Source organism: Salvelinus fontinalis, chromosome 31, assembly GCF_029448725.1.
Source record: "Salvelinus fontinalis isolate EN_2023a chromosome 31, ASM2944872v1, whole genome shotgun sequence".
Classification (NCBI taxonomy): Eukaryota; Metazoa; Chordata; class Actinopteri; order Salmoniformes; family Salmonidae; genus Salvelinus; species Salvelinus fontinalis.
The window spans coordinates 14,250,205-14,270,776 of record NC_074695.1 but is presented as its reverse complement, the minus strand read 5'-3'; the positions used below and the strand labels follow the sequence as shown (position 1 = coordinate 14,270,776).

The 20,572-nt window shown below is 43.6% G+C and overlaps 1 protein-coding gene and 2 long non-coding RNA genes across 5 annotated transcripts in view; all 3 read right to left on the bottom strand.

Annotated features, from left to right (window-relative positions):
* LOC129829603 (protein FAM107B-like) overlaps window positions 1-16,842 on the bottom strand; it is an 89,494-nt gene extending 72,652 nt beyond the window's left edge. The window contains exons 1-2 of one of the 2 annotated variants that reach the window (XM_055891388.1): window positions 16,617-16,842; window positions 13,668-15,863 (exon numbers count right to left, since the gene is read on the bottom strand). In XM_055891388.1, coding sequence (XP_055747363.1) covers window positions 13,877-15,863; window positions 16,617-16,636 — 2,007 coding nt within the window. In that variant the 5' untranslated portion in view covers window positions 16,637-16,842 and the 3' untranslated portion in view covers window positions 13,668-13,876. Of the gene's footprint in view, window positions 1-13,667; window positions 15,864-16,616 lie in introns of those variants that run through there. The other variant, XM_055891389.1, reaches the window with a different exon arrangement.
* LOC129829606 (uncharacterized) lies at window positions 649-3,024 on the bottom strand. The gene is made up of 2 exons (XR_008755418.1): window positions 2,706-3,024; window positions 649-2,297 (listed from the first exon to the last, which is right to left on the bottom strand). It is a non-coding gene; the product is annotated as an uncharacterized LOC129829606 (long non-coding RNA).
* LOC129829605 (uncharacterized) lies at window positions 8,577-10,385 on the bottom strand. 2 transcript variants are annotated; one of them, XR_008755417.1, is made up of 4 exons: window positions 10,152-10,385; window positions 9,200-10,015; window positions 9,030-9,131; window positions 8,577-8,791 (listed from the first exon to the last, which is right to left on the bottom strand). It is a non-coding gene; the product is annotated as an uncharacterized LOC129829605 (long non-coding RNA). The 2 variants fall into 2 exon arrangements; XR_008755416.1 differs by lacking the exon at window positions 10,152-10,385 and having other exon boundaries at window positions 9,200-10,145.
* Window positions 16,843-20,572: the final 3,730 nt, after the last annotated feature.

Genomic DNA, 20,572 nt, shown 5'->3' with positions numbered 1-20,572 from the left:
TTATCTCTGTAGCGTATAACAGCTTTTCACACTACTGAGCCATATCAAGCCGGAATGTGCATCCACTAACCAAGCAGTGAAAGACGATGTGAAAAGTTATCAGAGCCATCACAGTTGTGTTTGGGTCAGAGCAGTTGTGTGGAAATGTGTATTATGATTAGTGTATTAATGGTGAAGTTTGTTTTGCATGGCCAGGTACCCCAGGTGGGCAGATTTCTCCTTTTAGACCATTCCATTGGTCCTTAAGTGAAATCCTCATCCAACCGAGGCACCAGCCATGCAAAACGAACTCCACCACTCAATTCAATGAAGGCAGCAGTCTGTGGGCCACACACAGCGTTGACTATGACACAGGTCTATTCTATCATTAAATGTGAAGACTGTTATATTTATCAAATCAATTCTCTGTGTAATTATTCTGTAATTAAACAAATCACGGAATAGTAATTAGCTAGGAAGTCGGGGTTCCACGGGAAAATGTTTCATAGCGTTTCAATTTCCCGACTATAACTCTTCAGATATTTTATTATCTTATCGATTACAGTCTTCTATTAATGTGTTTTTACCTCGTCAGTCTCATTCCTAAACATCGCAAACCTTTGGATATCTGCACGAATCCTAACAAATCATGAATCAGCGATATACAAATTGGCTTAATTATTTATTTACCAACTAATCAATCACATAATTACATAAACACACACACACACACAATAGTTGTACATTGGTTACTGACATGATACACTGAAAAGTCCCTAGTGGGCTAAGTTGATATGACGGCTTGGTAGACAAAGGAAAGGCTGGTCCCACCCGTTCGCAGAGAGGGCCTTTGTTGTCCCTCTCTGCGTTCGCCAGTCTGTCTGCTGGATAGATTGTCGACAGAAAGTCTCTGGTTTGTCCACCATAGATCAAAGTCTTTGGCAGTTGTAGCTTGTTATAATAGATACGTCAGAGTACTGTTCGGTCATTCGACTGGTTGCGTTTACTAGACTAAAGTACTTAAAAAGCTGCAGCCTGAATAATTGGTCTTTAGTTTGTATATTTCTTCACCATTTCAGCGTGGAGATGATCTCCACATTCTCTGGGCTTGTCCTTTGGTAGAGTTGTAGTTTGAATCACTTCACACACCAGCATCACCCTGCGTGTTTTGGTCTAGAGTTTTAGCCATTTCAGCGTGGGGACCCTGTCCTGGCGTTATCTTGACTAAATGTACATTTTGTAAATGTGCTCTGTGGTCACTGACTTTGAAACTTTGAAACTCTATATGAAAAACTATACTCTCATTTAGAAGGCTAGCATCACATTTCATCTTTTCAAAAGTAGTCCCATACTCCATCATTGATTTTATAAAACATTCAAAAGTAAATCTGGTAACTGGGAAATATACACATTCAGAGAAACAGTTATGTTGTTCAGCTGTGGTAGTTACATTACAAATTAGTAAGGAATTCAACATGATTGTTCTTTGAGTACCCACGGACAATTTCAACTGGTTGGAATACAGAAATAGTTACATTATTCAGTCTTTTGAGGTTACCGTACTGCACAATCTGGTTACCGTACTGCACAATCTGGTTACCGTACTGCACAATCTGGTTACCGTACTGCACAATCTGGTTACCGTACTGCACAGTCTGGTTACCGTACTGCACAGTCTGGTTACCGTACTGCACAATCTGGTTACCGTACTGCACAATCTGGTTACCGTACTGCACAATCTGGTTACCGTACTGCACAACTGGTTACCGTACTGCACAGTCTGGTTACCGTACTGCACAATCTGGTTACCGTACTGCACAATCTGGTTACCGTACTGCACAACTGGTTACCGTACTGCACAGTCTGGTTACCGTACTGCACAGTCTGGTTACCGTACTGCACATTCTTTCTCTGGGGTAACAAAGGGATTCTGAACCTTCATTTTTGCCGAGTGGGGCAAAGAGTTTCAGGTAATTCTGACCGTCATAAACCTGTGGTGGGAGAGAGAGAGAGAGGGCTATGATCTTCACCCAGAAAAGGGTGCGTCGTGACACTAGATTGAGTACACTCTATTTTCAAAATAATGTTATTTTGCTGTTTGCAGTTATTATTAAATTGATTGGGGACCCTGCATAGCACCTGGATTAGGCCAAACCTAATGAACAGACGAAGCAGGTTGTGTTCTGTATGAAGGGGACAAATAAATGTGGCGTACTGGAAGATTGAACGAACATGCGAGGGATATTAAACCTATCTAGCTGCTACCAGGCGTGGGGTATTAAACCTATCTAGCTGCTACCAGGAGTGGGATATTAAACCTATCTAGCTGCTATCAGGCGTGGGATATTAAACCTATCTAGCTGCTATCAGGCGTGGGATATTAAACCTATCTAGCTGCTACCAGGCGTGGGATATTAAACCTATCTAGCTGCTATCAGGCGTGGGATATTAAACCTATCTAGCTGCTAACAGGCGTGGGATATTAAACCTATCTAGCTGCTACCAGGCGTGGGATATTAAACCTATCTAGCTGCTACCAGGCGTGGGATATTAAACCTATCTAGCTGCTACCAGGCGTGGGATATTAAACCTATCTAGCTGCTACCAGGCGTGGGATATTAAACCTATCTAGCTGCTACCAGGCGTGGGATATTAAACCTATCTAGCTGCTACCAGGCGTGGGATATTAAACCTATCTAGCTGCTACCAGGCGTGGGATATTAAACCTATCTAGCTGCTACCAGGAGTGGGATATTAAACCTATCTAGCTGCTACCAGGCGTGGGGTATTAAACCTATCTAGCTGCTATCAGGCGTGGGATATTAAACCTATCTAGCTGCTACCAGGCGTGGGATATTAAACCTATCTAGCTGCTACCAGGCGTGGGATATTAAACCTATCTAGCTGCTACCAGGCGTGGGATATTAAACCTATCTAGCTGCTATCAGGCGTGGGGTATTAAACCTATCTAGCTGCTACCAGGCGTGGGATATTAAACCTATCTAGCTGCTATCAGGCGTGGGATATTAAACCTATCTAGCTGCTATCAGGCGTGGGGTATTAAACCTATCTAGCTGCTACCAGGCGTGGGATATTAAACCTATCTAGCTGCTATCAGGCGTGGGATATTAAACCTATCTAGCTGCTATCAGGCGTGGGATATTAAACCTATCTAGCTGCTACCAGGAGTGGGATATTAAACCTATCTAGCTGCTATCAGGCGTGGGATATTAAACCTATCTAGCTGCTATCAGGCGTGGGATATTAAACCTATCTAGCTGCTACCAGGAGTGGGATATTAAACCTATCTAGCTGCTATCAGGCGTGGGATATTAAGCCTATCTAGCTGCTACCAGGCGTGGGATATTAAACCTATCTAGCTGCTATCAGGCGTGGGATATTAAACCTATCTAGCTGCTACCAGGCGTGGGATATTAAACCTATCTAGCTGCTATCAGGCGTGGGATATTAAACCTATCTAGCTGCTACCAGGCGTGGGATATTAAACCTATCTAGCTGCTATCAGGCGTGGGATATTAAACCTATCTAGCTGCTATCAGGCGTGGGGTATTAAACCTATCTAGCTGCTATCAGGCGTGGGATATTAAACCTATCTAGCTGCTACCAGGCGTGGGATATTAAACCTATCTAGCTGCTATCAGGCGTGGGATATTAAACCTATCTAGCTGCTACCAGGCGTGGGATATTAAACCTATCTAGCTGCTACCAGGCGTGGGATATTAAACCTATCTAGCTGCTACCAGGCGTGGGGTATTAAACCTATCTAGCTGCTATCAGGCGTGGGATATTAAACCTATCTAGCTGCTACCAGGCGTGGGATATTAAACCTATCTAGCTGCTACCAGGCGTGGGATATTAAACCTATCTAGCTGCTACCAGGCGTGGGGTATTAAACCTATCTAGCTGCTATCAGGCGTGGGATATTAAACCTATCTAGCTGCTACCAGGCGTGGGATATTAAACCTATCTAGCTGCTACCAGGCGTGGGATATTAAACCTATCTAGCTGCTACCAGGCGTGGGATATTAAACCTATCTAGCTGCTACCAGGCGTGGGATATTAAACCTATCTAGCTGCTACCAGGCGTGGGATATTAAACCTATCTAGCTGCTACCAGGCGTGGGATATTAAGCCTATCTAGCTGCTACCAGGCGTGGGATATTAAGCCTATCTAGCTGCTACCAGGCGTGGGATATTAAACCTATCTAGCTGCTACCAGGCGTGGGATATTAACCCTATCTAGCTGCTACCAGGCGTGGGATATTAAACCTATCTAGCTGCTACCAGGCGTGGGATATTAAACCTATCTAGCTGCTACCAGGCGTGGGATATTAAACCTATCTAGCTGCTACCAGGCGTGGGATATTAAACCTATCTAGCTGCTACCAGGCGTGGGATATTAAACCTATCTAGCTGCTACCAGGCGTGGGATATTAAACCTATCTAGCTGCTACCAGGCGTGGGATATTAAACCTATCTAGCTGCTACCAGGCGTGGGATATTAAGCCTATCTAGCTGCTACCAGGCGTGGGATATTAAGCCTATCTAGCTGCTACCAGGCGTGGGATATTAAACCTATCTAGCTGCTACCAGGCGTGGGATATTAAACCTATCTAGCTGCTACCAGGCGTGGGATATTAAACCTATCTAGCTGCCACCAGGCGTGGGATATTAAACCTATCTAGCTGCTACCAGGCGTGGGATATTAAACCTATCTAGCTGCTACCAGGCGTAGGATATTAAACCTATCTAGCTGCTACCAGGCGTGGGATATTAACCCTATCTAGCTGCTACCAGGCGTGGGATATTAAACCTATCTAGCTGCTAACAGGCGTGGGATATTAAACCTATCTAGCTGCTACCAGGCGTGGGATATTAACCCTATCTAGCTGCTACCAGGCGTGGGATATTAAACCTATCTAGCTGCTAACAGGCGTGGGATATTAAACCTATCTAGCTGCTACCAGGCGTGGGATATTAACCCTATCTAGCTGCTACCAGGCGTGGGATATTAAACCTATCTAGCTGCTAACAGGCGTGGGATATTAAACCTATCTAGCTGCTACCAGGCGTGGGATATTAAACCTATCTAGCTGCTACCAGGAGTGGGATATTAAACCTATCTAGCTGCTACCAGGCGTGGGATATTAAACCTATCTAGCTGCTACCAGGCGTGGGATATTAAACCTATCTAGCTGCTAACAGGCGTGGGATATTAAACCTATCTAGCTGCTATTTGACGAGGGATATTAAACCTATCTAGCTGCTACCAGGCGTGGGATATTAAACCTATCTAGCTGCTAACAGGCGTGCGATATTAAACCTATCTAGCTGCTACCAGGCGTGGGATATTAAACCTATCTAGCTGCTACCAGGCGTGGGATATTAAACCTATCTAGCTGCTACCAGGCGTGGGATATTAAACCTATCTAGCTGCTATCAGGCGTGGGATATTAAACCTATCTAGCTGCTACCAGGCGTGGGATATTAAACCTATCTAGCTGCTACCAGGCGTGGGATATTAAACCTATCTAGCTGCTACCAGGCGTGGGATATTAAACCTATCTAGCTGCTACCAGGCGTGGGGTATTAAACCTATCTAGCTGCTACCAGGCGTGGGATATTAACCCTATCTAGCTGCTACCAGGCGTGGGATATTAAACCTATCTAGCTGCTACCAGGCGTGGGATATTAAACCTATCTAGCTGCTACCAGGCGTGGGATATTAAACCTATCTAGCTGCTACCAGGCGTGGGATATTAAACCTATCTAGCTGCTACCAGGCGTGGGATATTAAACCTATCTAGCTGCTACCAGGCGTGGGATATTAAACCTATCTAGCTGCTATCAGGCGTGGGATATTAAACCTATCTAGCTGCTACCAGGCGTGGGATATTAAACCTATCTAGCTGCTACCAGGCGTGGGATATTAACCCTATCTAGCTGCTACCAGGCGTGGGATATTAAACCTATCTAGCTGCTACCAGGCGTGGGATATTAAACCTATCTAGCTGCTACCAGGCGTGGGATATTAAACCTATCTAGCTGCTACCAGGCGTGGGATATTAAACCTATCTAGCTGCTATCAGGCGTGGGATATTAAACCTATCTAGCTGCTACCAGGCGTGGGGTATTAAACCTATCTAGCTGCTATCAGGCGTGGGATATTAAACCTATCTAGCTGCTACCAGGCGTGGGATATTAAACCTATCTAGCTGCTACCAGGCGTGGGATATTAAACCTATCTAGCTGCTACCAGGCGTGGGATATTAAACCTATCTAGCTGCTACCAGGCGTGGGATATTAAACCTATCTAGCTGCTACCAGGCGTGGGATATTAAACCTATCTAGCTGCTACCAGGCGTGGGATATTAAGCCTATCTAGCTGCTACCAGGCGTGGGATATTAAGCCTATCTAGCTGCTACCAGGCGTGGGATATTAAACCTATCTAGCTGCTACCAGGCGTGGGATATTAACCCTATCTAGCTGCTACCAGGCGTGGGATATTAAACCTATCTAGCTGCTACCAGGCGTGGGATATTAAACCTATCTAGCTGCTACCAGGCGTGGGATATTAAACCTATCTAGCTGCTACCAGGCGTGGGATATTAAACCTATCTAGCTGCTACCAGGCGTGGGATATTAAACCTATCTAGCTGCTACCAGGCGTGGGATATTAAACCTATCTAGCTGCTACCAGGCGTGGGATATTAAACCTATCTAGCTGCTACCAGGCGTGGGATATTAAGCCTATCTAGCTGCTACCAGGCGTGGGATATTAAGCCTATCTAGCTGCTACCAGGCGTGGGATATTAAACCTATCTAGCTGCTACCAGGCGTGGGATATTAAACCTATCTAGCTGCTACCAGGCGTGGGATATTAAACCTATCTAGCTGCCACCAGGCGTGGGATATTAAACCTATCTAGCTGCTACCAGGCGTGGGATATTAAACCTATCTAGCTGCTACCAGGCGTAGGATATTAAACCTATCTAGCTGCTACCAGGCGTGGGATATTAACCCTATCTAGCTGCTACCAGGCGTGGGATATTAAACCTATCTAGCTGCTAACAGGCGTGGGATATTAAACCTATCTAGCTGCTACCAGGCGTGGGATATTAACCCTATCTAGCTGCTACCAGGCGTGGGATATTAAACCTATCTAGCTGCTAACAGGCGTGGGATATTAAACCTATCTAGCTGCTACCAGGCGTGGGATATTAACCCTATCTAGCTGCTACCAGGCGTGGGATATTAAACCTATCTAGCTGCTAACAGGCGTGGGATATTAAACCTATCTAGCTGCTACCAGGCGTGGGATATTAAACCTATCTAGCTGCTACCAGGAGTGGGATATTAAACCTATCTAGCTGCTACCAGGCGTGGGATATTAAACCTATCTAGCTGCTACCAGGCGTGGGATATTAAACCTATCTAGCTGCTAACAGGCGTGGGATATTAAACCTATCTAGCTGCTATTTGACGAGGGATATTAAACCTATCTAGCTGCTACCAGGCGTGGGATATTAAACCTATCTAGCTGCTAACAGGCGTGCGATATTAAACCTATCTAGCTGCTACCAGGCGTGGGATATTAAACCTATCTAGCTGCTACCAGGCGTGGGATATTAAACCTATCTAGCTGCTACCAGGCGTGGGATATTAAACCTATCTAGCTGCTATCAGGCGTGGGATATTAAACCTATCTAGCTGCTACCAGGCGTGGGATATTAAACCTATCTAGCTGCTACCAGGCGTGGGATATTAAACCTATCTAGCTGCTACCAGGCGTGGGATATTAAACCTATCTAGCTGCTACCAGGCGTGGGGTATTAAACCTATCTAGCTGCTACCAGGCGTGGGATATTAACCCTATCTAGCTGCTACCAGGCGTGGGATATTAAACCTATCTAGCTGCTACCAGGCGTGGGATATTAAACCTATCTAGCTGCTACCAGGCGTGGGATATTAAACCTATCTAGCTGCTACCAGGCGTGGGATATTAAACCTATCTAGCTGCTACCAGGCGTGGGATATTAAACCTATCTAGCTGCTACCAGGCGTGGGATATTAAACCTATCTAGCTGCTATCAGGCGTGGGATATTAAACCTATCTAGCTGCTACCAGGCGTGGGATATTAAACCTATCTAGCTGCTACCAGGCGTGGGATATTAACCCTATCTAGCTGCTACCAGGCGTGGGATATTAAACCTATCTAGCTGCTACCAGGCGTGGGATATTAAACCTATCTAGCTGCTACCAGGCGTGGGATATTAAACCTATCTAGCTGCTACCAGGCGTGGGATATTAAACCTATCTAGCTGCTATCAGGCGTGGGATATTAAACCTATCTAGCTGCTACCAGGCGTGGGGTATTAAACCTATCTAGCTGCTATCAGGCGTGGGATATTAAACCTATCTAGCTGCTACCAGGCGTGGGATATTAAACCTATCTAGCTGCTACCAGGCGTGGGATATTAAACCTATCTAGCTGCTACCAGGCGTGGGATATTAAACCTATCTAGCTGCTACCAGGCGTGGGATATTAAACCTATCTAGCTGCTACCAGGCGTGGGATATTAAACCTATCTAGCTGCTACCAGGCGTGGGATATTAAACCTATCTAGCTGCTACCAGGCGTGGGATATTAAACCTATCTAGCTGCTATCAGGCGTGGGATATTAAACCTATCTAGCTGCTACCAGGCGTGGGATATTAAACCTATCTAGCTGCTACCAGGCGTGGGATATTAAACCTATCTAGCTGCTACCAGGAGTGGGATATTAAACCTATCTAGCTGCTATTTGACGAGGGATATTAAACCTATCTAGCTGCTACCAGGCGTGGGATATTAAACCTATCTAGCTGCTACCAGGCGTGGGATATTAAACCTATCTAGCTGCTACCAGGCGTGGGATATTAAACCTATCTAGCTGCTACCAGGCGTGGGATATTAAACCTATCTAGCTGCTACCAGGCGTGGGATATTAAACCTATCTAGCTGCTATCAGGCGTGGGATATTAAACCTATCTAGCTGCTACCAGGAGTGGGATATTAAACCTATCTAGCTGCTACCAGGCGTGGGATATTAAACCTATCTAGCTGCTATCAGGCGTGGGATATTAAACCTATCTAGCTGCTATTTGACGAGGGATATTAAACCTATCTAGCTGCTACCAGGCGTGGGATATTAAACCTATCTAGCTGCTACCAGGAGTGGGATATTAAACCTATCTAGCTGCTACCAGGCGTGGGATATTAAACCTATCTAGCTGCTACCAGGAGTGGGATATTAAACCTATCTAGCTGCTACCAGGCGTGGGATATTAAACCTATCTAGCTGCTATCAGGCGTGGGGTATTAAACCTATCTAGCTGCTACCAGGCGTGGGATATTAAACCTATCTAGCTGCTACCAGGAGTGGGATATTAAACCTATCTAGCTGCTACCAGGCGTGGGATATTAAACCTATCTAGCTGCTACCAGGAGTGGGATATTAAACCTATCTAGCTGCTACCAGGCGTGGGATATTAAACCTATCTAGCTGCTATCAGGCGTGGGGTATTAAACCTATCTAGCTGCTACCAGGCGTGGGATATTAAACCTATCTAGCTGCTACCAGGAGTGGGATATTAAACCTATCTAGCTGCTACCAGGCGTGGGATATTAAACCTATCTAGCTGCTACCAGGCGTGGGATATTAAACCTATCTAGCTGCTACCAGGCGTGGGATATTAAACCTATCTAGCTGCTATCAGGCGTGGGGTATTAAACCTATCTAGCTGCTACCAGGCGTGGGATATTAAACCTATCTAGCTGCTACCAGGAGTGGGATATTAAACCTATCTAGCTGCTACCAGGAGTGGGATATTAAACCTATCTAGCTGCTACCAGGCGTGGGATATTAAACCTATCTAGCTGCTACCAGGCGTGGGATATTAAACCTATCTAGCTGCTACCAGGAGTGGGATATTAAACCTATCTAGCTGCTACCAGGCGTGGGATATTAAACCTATCTAGCTGCTACCAGGCGTGGAATATTAAACCTATCTAGCTGCTACCAGGCGTGGAATATTAAACCTATCTAGCTGCTACCAGGCGTGGAATATTAAACCTATCTAGCTGCTACCAGGCGTGGAATATTAAACCTATCTAGCTGCTACCAGGAGTGGGATATTAAACCTATCTAGCTGCTACCTGGCGTGGGATATTAAACCTATCTAGCTGCTACCTGGCGTGGGATATTAAACCTATCTAGCTGCTACCAGGCGTGGGATATTAAACCTATCTAGCTGCTATTTGACGAGGGATATTAAACCTATCTAGCTGCTACCAGGCGTGGGATATTAAACCTATCTAGCTGCTACCAGGCGTGGGATATTAAACCTATCTAGCTGCTACCAGGCGTGGGATATTAAACCTATCTAGCTGCTACCAGGCGTGGGATATTAAACCTATCTAGCTGCTACCAGGCGTGGGATATTAAACCTATCTAGCTGCTACCAGGCGTGGGATATTAAACCTATCTAGCTGCTACCAGGCGTGGGATATTAAGCCTATCTAGCTGCTACCAGGCGTGGGATATTAAGCCTATCTAGCTGCTACCAGGCGTGGGATATTAAGCCTATCTAGCTGCTACCAGGCGTGGGATATTAAGCCTATCTAGCTGCTACCAGGCGTGGGATATTAAACCTATCTAGCTGCTACCAGGCGTGGGATATTAAACCTATCTAGCTGCTACCAGGCGTGGGATATTAAACCTATCTAGCTGCTACCAGGCGTGGGATATTAAGCCTATCTAGCTGCTACCAGGCGTGGGATATTAAGCCTATCTAGCTGCTAACAGGCGTGGGATATTAAACCTATCTAGCTGCTATTTAACGTGGGATATTAAACCTATCTAGCTGCTATTTAACGTGGGATATTAAACCTATCTAGCTGCTATTTAACGTGGGATATTAAACCTATCTAGCTGCTATCAGGCGTGGGATATTAAGCCTATCTAGCTGCTACCAGGCGTGGGATATTAAGCCTATCTAGCTGCTACCAGGCGTGGGATATTAAGCCTATCTAGCTGCTAACAGGCGTGGGATATTAAACCTATCTAGCTGCTAACAGGCGTGGGATATTAAACCTATCTAGCTGCTAACAGGCGTGGGATATTAAACCTATCTAGCTGCTAACAGGCGTGGGATATTAAGCCTATCTAGCTGCTACCAGGCGTGGGATATTAAGCCTATCTAGCTGCTAACAGGCGTGGGATATTAAGCCTATCTAGCTGCTATTTAACGAGGGATATTAAACCTATCTAGCTGCTACCAGGCGTGGGATATTAAACCTATCTAGCTGCTATTTAACGTGGGATATTAAACCTATCTAGCTGCTACCAGGCGTGGGATATTAAGCCTATCTAGCTGCTATTTAACGTGGGATATTAAACCTATCTAGCTGCTACCAGGCGTGGGATATTAAACCTATCTAGCTGCTATTTGACGTGGGGTATTAAACCTATCTAGCTGCTACCAGGCGTGGGGTATTAAACCTATCTAGCTGCTATTTAACGTGGGATATTAAGCCTATCTAGCTGCTACCAGGCGTGGGATATTAAACCTATCTAGCTGCTATTTAACGTGGGATATTAAGCCTATCTAGCTGCTACCAGGCGTGGGATATTAAACCTATCTAGCTGCTACCAGGCGTGGGATATTAAGCCTATCTAGCTGCTATTTAACGTGGGATATTAAACCTATCTAGCTGCTACCAGGCGTGGGATATTAAACCTATCTAGCTGCTATTTGACGTGGGATATTAAACCTATCTAGCTGCTACCAGGCGTGGGATATTAAGCCTATCTAGCTGCTACCAGGCGTGGGATATTAAACCTATCTAGCTGCTATCAGGCGTGGGATATTAAACCTATCTAGCTGCTATCAGGCGTGGGATATTAAACCTATCTAGCTGCTATCAGGCGTGGGATATTAAACCTATCTAGCTGCTATCAGGCGTGGGATATTAAACCTATCTAGCTGCTATCAGGCGTGGGATATTAAACCTATCTAGCTGCTATCAGGCGTGGGATATTAAACCTATCTAGCTGCTATCAGGCGTGGGATATTAAACCTATCTAGCTGCTATCAGGCGTGGGATATTAAACCTATCTAGCTGCTATCAGGCGTGGGATATTAAACCTATCTAGCTGCTATCAGGCGTGGGATATTAAACCTATCTAGCTGCTACCAGGCGTGGGATATTAAACCTATCTAGCTGCTATCAGGCGTGGGATATTAAACCTATCTAGCTGCTATTTAACGTGGGATATTAAACCTATCTAGCTGCTATCAGGCGTGGGATATTAAGCCTATCTAGCTGCTACCAGGCGTGGGATATTAAGCCTATCTAGCTGCTACCAGGCGTGGGATATTAAGCCTATCTAGCTGCTACCAGGCATGGGATATTAAACCTATCTAGCTGCTACCAGGCGTGGGATATTAAGCCTATCTAGCTGCTACCAGGCGTGGGATATTAAACCTATCTAGCTGCTACCAGGCGTGGGATATTAAGCCTATCTAGCTGCTACCAGGCGTGGGATATTAAACCTATCTAGCTGCTATTTAACGTGGGATGTTAAACCTATCTAGCTGCTACCAGGCGTGGGATATTAAACCTATCTAGCTGCTACCAGGCGTGGAATTAACATTTTAGTCATTTAGCAGACGCTCTTATCCAGAGCGATTTACAGTTACCACTTCACGGTCATTTTTTACTCCACAAATAGCTATCCAGCAAGGTCAGAGCTTGTGAGGTGGGGTGGGGGTAGAGATAGAAATAGAAATAGAAATATCACTCAGGAAATTCCCCATTATTGTATAATTCACTGGTCACTCCTATCTCACCCAATTTCCCCACAATGCCCTTACCTGTAGCCCACTAGTGTGAAATTGTATAACAGATTTTTTAAAATTTTAAATCATACATTCACTCTGAATTAAAACATTCTGAATAGTTCAAAATGTCATTGTTATTACAATCATATTAGCCTCTCAGAATACAATAACATTTATCTTAATTAAAAAATGTATTAAGTTCGTATTGGTAATGTCTTTGGGAGAAGGACAGACATGATCTGAAATTACATGTAATGTTGATAAATTCGCAACCCTGCACGCAAAATGAAATCTGTCTGGGATAAGACAATATATTGAATTCATGAAAAATGAATGGCTATATAAGGATAGTTATAACCTGGGTGGTTCGAACCCTGAATGCTGATTGGCTGTCAGCGGTGGTATATCAGACCATATAACACGGGCATGACAAAACATTTATTTTTACTGCTCTTATTACGTTGGTAACCAGTTTATAATAGCAATAAGGCACCTCTGGGTTTGTGGTATATGGCCAATATACCACGGCTAATGGCTGTATCCAGGCACTCCGCGTTGCGTTGTGTGTAAGAACAGCCCTTAGCCGTGGTATATTGGCCATATACCACAACCCCCTGGGCCTTATTGCTTAAATAAGCATCAAATAGCAGCCTCTTTAATAGTCCACAGGGGCTCACACTTCACAAAGGATTGGGTCTTGTGGTGAGATAACGGAAAAACGCACAGAATGACAATATTTATATATATATATATATTTTCCTTTATACAAACATTTGAAAATAATGCTTTTGGAAAACACCTTTTTACTGTCTTTTGGCTAATTTGTTTTACGCTGTGTGACAACTTAAAGATGTGTTGAGGTATTTATATCATACGTTATGCCATATGACAGTCAGGATATTGTAGGCAACAAAATAAAATGTGATTCCCAATAGCAAACGTGTAAACAGAGTAGATAGCATGGAAAATTACACACATAATATCAAACTCTAATTGTCTTGTTTTACATTTTTGTCAGATGGTTTTGGGTATTTTTCCATTATGACTTTGCTGTAATTCAATAGGCTGACACCATGGAGATCCGAGGGGAACTCACAGCTGAATTCAGCCACGCCAGGGTCTGGAAAAGTCACATTAGTCATGTTCATCCATGTCAGAAAGTCCTTCAGGCCGCCGTCACAGTGGAAGCGATTCCTATATAAATTGATCCAGCTGAGAGAACTGAAAGCCGCTGGGTCAGGAGAGGAGAGGAAATTGTAAGAGAGGTCTACTGTTTTGAGACTCTCTGGGAAAATATCTGGTTGGAGGTATGTGAGAGAGTTGAAGCTGAGATCCATCTCTTCCAGAGAGACGAGACCTTTGAATATGCCATCTGGGAGAGCCCTCAGTGAGTTAAAGCTTAAATCCAGACTAAAAAGCTTGATAAGATTTTCAAATACATCCAAACACACTCCATGTCCCCATAAAATCTGCAGGGCGATGTTCCTTAGCTCCAGCAGCTTTAGAGAGTTTACAGCGGGCACTGAAATATTACTGCTAAAGATGCACCACTTTATGTTGTTGTTACCATACCAGATACGCTCAATGCGCATGAATTTAGCTACCACAATGTATACATCCTCTAAATTAGTTAACCTGTTGTTTTGAACATTCAGTATGATAGTACTGTTAGCAAAGCCCAAGAGGCCCTCTAAGGATGTTATCTTATTATCAGCCAAATGAAGAAGTTGCAGGTTTGGTAGTGGTGCAAGGTAACCATATGTACCTAGTTGCCGAATAGAGTTTCCTGTAAGATCCAGGATTTGTAGGTTTGGAAGTCCTGTAAATGCCTGATATCCCAATGCACCAATATGATTGTAAGATAAATCTAATTCTAAAATATTGGGTAGATTGTCAAATGTGTAAGAATAGATTTCCCCTATAAGATTGTGTGACAGGTTGAGCCTTTGTAAATTTTCAAGACCCCAAAATGCCCCCCTGTCAATCTGGTTAATTTTGTTTTGGGCTAATGTTATGTCCTCTACCTCTCTTAGTGGACTGAATACTGCATATTGCAAAGCAAATATAAAGCATTTGGACAAATCTAGAATCTTGATGCCACTATTCTTGAGGCCATTGAATGTTTTCTTGTTTGGGTCTTTGACATTGCTGAAACCAAATGATTTTCCCATGGTGCTGTGTTTCAGAATAATATGGTGAATTTTCGTTCCTTGGATTGCATTGAAAAAGAATTTTGCCTTGCCCACATTGAATCCATTGGAAGATAAGTCAAGTGTCTCTATAGACATGTTCCTAAAGGGATTTCCACATCGTTTCCAGTCAAAACCATTTTGAGTCATACCATATAGATAGACACTGTTCAAGTTGAGCAACCGAAAGTGTTTGCCACGAAAGCCAAGCAAATCTTCCTCACATATGCTTTTCATCTGATTTAGGGTAATGTTTAACTCTTGGAAAGCTGTCATGTTCACAAAGAATGGTGCAGGTTGGATTCTTTTCACTTGGTTACCATACAGATCTAGCGTTTTCAAAGAGACCAGGGGCCTGAGATAGTCGCCCTGTAATATGGACTCAGTCAGGTCACACACATACAGAGAGAGTGTTCTCAGGTTGGACAGTCCCACAAATGCATCTGGCTCAATTTGTAAACCTCTATTATGACCTAAATAGAGCACTGCCAAGTTTGCCAGTCTTTGAAAGGCGTTAGTTCTTATAATAAGCCCATTGACTCGTTGCCAACTGAGGTCCAGTTCCTTTAGCCCTTCAAGCCCAGAGAAAGATGTCTCGTTTATCTCACTGATGTAGTTATCCCTCATATACACATGGGTAATGTATGGAGGCAGTGCAGGGACCTGATATAGAGACAGGTTGGTGCAAACTGCTATAGAACCATATAGTGGACATCTTGGGGTGCATTTCACCACTTGCAGGTAGACTCCAAGGATAACCAGCAGTATACGGTTCCTCATCATCCCCCTTGCACAAAAGTAGAAAATAATGCAAATGATTTAAATAGAATTAAAATGATGTTTATGTCATTACAGGGCTACCATACATTAATTGGATAGATATTTCAGTCATGGGGTATCCCCTTCAGATGAGACATCCTTGGCGAGGGAGTTTGTTTAACTGTCTGTTTGCACTTAAAGGTCCACAGTCCACTGGTTCTGTCCCAGCCTGCTAATGGAAATCCCCTACTTTATGTGTGTGCTGAGTACACAGCCTTGCTCTAGTCTGGTGTAACAAGGCTTCCCCAGGCCTGTTTGTATTATATCATTGAATAAAGGTGCAATCTTGGATTGCCACTTTTTGAGCTAAACAGCTGAGAGATGGGGCTGGAGAAATGTCACCACTCTCAAATTCATAGAGGAACTATGAGATAAAAATGTTAGAATGGTAGAAGCTATCTAAGTTTCTTTTTGACAATTTTAATTCAAAACAATCAAAGTTAGATACTTAGTTGTTACCCAGAAATGATTTTATGGTGAGATCAAAATGGCTGCATTGGACCTATAAGTTCTTGTACAATTTTTTCCCCCCAAGTTCAATGCAAATCCAAGTCAACAATCAGGTTCAAATAATGTTGAAAAACAAATCAATATTTTGTCCATGTAATAAGTTAAGTCAAAAAAGGTTTTAAAAAAAGTCAATCACATTAAACCACCAATGAACTTCAACAAAAAAATGAATAATCAAAAATCAAAGAATGAATGAAAAGTTGTAGCTTACCTGAAGTGATGCGCGCTCATTCAAAAATGTGTTTACAGCTTGTGAGTATGTTAATGAGATCTCCCCTCGCAGATAACTTGAAGCACTGGTTTTCATAAACTCCTTCCCAGAAACTGACTTTCTTATCCAGCAATTTTTGAGAGTGATCTACATGAGATACCCTTACTTCTGTTCTGACTGACGTAGTGAAGTTTTTATAGTCCTGTGATTTTGACTTACATCGAAGCGTCCTCTTGAAACACAGGGAAAAACCTTTCCCCCTGTGTAAACATGTGGTGCAAAATTGTGTCACAATTACATTGTTATTACACATTATGCAAATTGAATGTGTAGAACCAGGGAAATTTCTTTCTGTCTCAATACTCCATTTACAATCAGGGGTGGAATTGGTGAAAAAATATCACTCCGGGAATTAACCACCATCGGACCACCGGGCACGCAGCTCAAAACATTTTGCATGCCAAAAATGTTCCCCCTGTTATTTTGGAAACTCCTTCCTTACGCAATTTCCACACAATTTGATTTAATTTGAATTCCACCGCTGCTTACCTTCAGCCCACTAGTGTGAACTTGTAGAACTGTAAAATGGTCTATTAATATATTCACTCTGAATGAAAACATTCTGAATAGTCCAAAATTATAAGGTTTTAATATTACACTCATATTAGCCTATCAATAACATTTAAAAAAAAACGTAAAGCTCATATTGGTAATGTCTTTGAGAGCAGGACAGACATGATCGGAATTACATGCAATGACGAAAAAATTGCAACCCTGCACACCAAAACAATCAGCCTGGAATAAGTCAATAATAAGCATCATCAAATGGCAGCCTCTAGTAGTCCACAAGGGGTCACACTTCACAAATGAGTGAGACTTATCATAGAGAATGATAGAGGACTCTACAGCCCAAAAGCTTGTTTTACCATGGGCATCGCTATTGAGGACTTTTACCATTTTGAAGTCGTCAACTGGGAGGGACTTGCTATGGGTTAAGGACGAATCACATAATTCCATCCAGGTCATCAGTCAACTAATTATAATTGTGAGAAAATATTCCATAACTGCAGGGGGCAGTAAATCACCAACCTTGGCTTATCCCTGTTTAAACAACACACTCCAGGTGGCAGTGTGCACCCTTTCAGTTTGTTTACCAACTCATAGAAGTAGTAGAAGAAGAAAATGGACAACTTCAAAGTGGAGATGGCCTCAATGGCGCTGCCCCTACGCTCACAGATGCCATAATGGGACAAATACAAGAGTCCTCTATCCTTCTCTATGGGACTTACCACTAGCCTTACCAGAGGTTTGACTTCACTAACCAGTTCACTCTTCAACCACTAGAAGGCCTGTCATGCCAAATAGTGTCCCCCTGCTCAAAAGCGTAATGGTTTATCGAATCCCATTGTGACGCGGGGCGGGTGGGGGCACTTTTTGGCTTGGGGACATTATTTGGCATGACAGCCCCATATAGGGCAGATGCTTTTTTCACTCTCTCTCTATCTGTGTGTGTACCAATGTATTTTGGATTTTCTATCCAGGAATCTAAGTCCATTGTGGATGAAGTGATTCCAGCCCCCTCCCTGACCTACGAGTCCCGGCCCAGGCCCACCTCCTCTCTGTTGGCCCTGACTGTCCTTCAAGGCCCTGGTCCTCACACCTGGAGAGTCCACCACTGTCCTTCGTGGCCTTGGTCCTCACAACGGGAGAGTCCACCACTGTCCTTCATGGCCCTGCTCCTCACACCTGGAGAGTCCACCACTGTCCTTCATGGCCCTGCTCCTCACACCTGGAGAGTCCACCACTGTCCTTCATGGCCATGCTCCTCACACCTGGAGAGTCCACCACTGTCCTTCATGGCCCTGCACCTCACACCTGGAGAGTCCACCACTGTCCTTCATGGCCCTGCTCCTCACACCTGGAGAGTCCACCACTGTCCTTCATAGCCCTGCTCCTCACACCTGAAGAGTCCACCACTGTCCTGGGTAGCATTCTGCAGGACACAACTTCTTGGAATGTTCAGATCGAAATATGCTATGTAGAACAAACATGCCTTTGACTTGTAGAATAAGGAATCATGTTTGCTCTATTCTATGCCACGATCAACAAAGTTTGGCTACTGAACGTTGCCCAGCAGTCCACCACACAGATCCTGGGTGAGACTCAAGCAAGAATGAATCACTGGCAGTCAGCTTGTAGTTCTATTTCTAATCATTAGTAAAAACCATTCTAAAATAAATTATTATTATTTCGAAATTAAGTCATTTTCTGGTTTAGATAATATTTGATGTGTATAACAAGTATTTAGATGAGCTTAAATTCTCTTTCGGTAGTTCGTTTAAAGCACAGGAGGTTGGTGGCACCTTAATTGGGGAGGACAGGCTTGTGGTAACGGCTGGAGCCGAATCAATGGAATGGTATCAAACATAAAACACAAGGCTCTCCACTTATGAGCTGTTGTCAGAAAGATATCGTGAGATGCATAATAATCATTTATATTTACCCAAATGACAGCGTGCCGTGTAAAGGCACAGGGACGAAGACCAAACAAACACGTAGACAAAACACAAGGTTGAGAACCAAACAAAAGAGCGAGAAGTACCTCGAATAAATACAACAAGCGCCAAATGATACAACACGGGACAAGACCCGTGATCATCTGCGCAATACAAGCGGCACGAAAGCCAAAACAACACAGCACAGCTACTCACACGACCAACGGATATTGGAACAATAATCGACAGCCCAATGGAAATCAAAGGGCACATTTATACAACTACAATTAGGGGACCAGGTGTGCTTAATGACACAGTTCCGGAGGGATCCGTGACATCTGTAAAGGGATACTTTTATGATAGCCCTATGCATTGATGTGGCACAGTAGAGAGTTCCCAAAACATGAGCCCAATGCTATCATTACAGTATGTGGAACTACTCCCCACCGACAGCACAATCATCTCTTCATCTGCAACACACCAATTAGATAGTCAGAGATGGGTGTGTGAGCAGGCACAACATGTATATGGTATGCACACCAGCAGACATTTCACTTTGTTGTCAGTCACTTTAAAGTTAAGATAATGATAAGAAGAAGGAATCTTTGTTTACTGACATTGTAGTGTTTTTTTCTCTGTAGCATCAGCATCAGGTCAGTTATTGATGCAGCAGGTCTCCTCAACCTGAGTCCACCCCAGAGTTGGTCCAATAAGAGGACACAGCCGAATCCCGGGAGGACAAATCAGACATCCTAGCAGTGGCGATTTTAGCATGTAAATCTTGGTGAGGCAAACAAAAAAATGCATGGTTTAGATGCATGCCAGCAAATCCACTACACAATACATGAATTGCACTGTTACTGTGACAAATGGTGCCCACATACTGTTAGGGCCTACATAAAGCTGTCCCAACAGCAGTCCCAACACCTTACCACTGCTACACCTGACAGTGGAGCCTTGTATGGCAGCGAAACAGTTCATTCAGCCTCATTTACTGCCTTTCAAAAAAACATAACTAATATGGCTGACTTGTTTAACAAATGTGGTTTCTACTGACAATTGAGATGTACAAATTATGGCATAAGGGGACGACAAGCGGATAAAAGGCAATCTGTAATTTCAATTAAAAAACATTTCGAGCTAGGACAAACATAGTCAATATAACTAACTTATTTGTTTAGCACTTTTGAAATGTACAGCGACAGAATTCAGAACATGGGCCATTTTTTAAGTATTCTCCATGTACACCAAAACAGAACCGTAGGATAAATAAAGGCAGACAATGAAAGCTCTTACAATATTCAAAGATTACATTTTTTAAACAGGCTATAGGCTACATGTACACCACCAAGTCAGAATAGTAGGCTAAGTTATGAGGGGAAAAGGGACCAAATTATTAGAGTGAGGCACATGGGCTACTAACAGCTTACTACACAACATCAATCAATCAATCAAATGTAT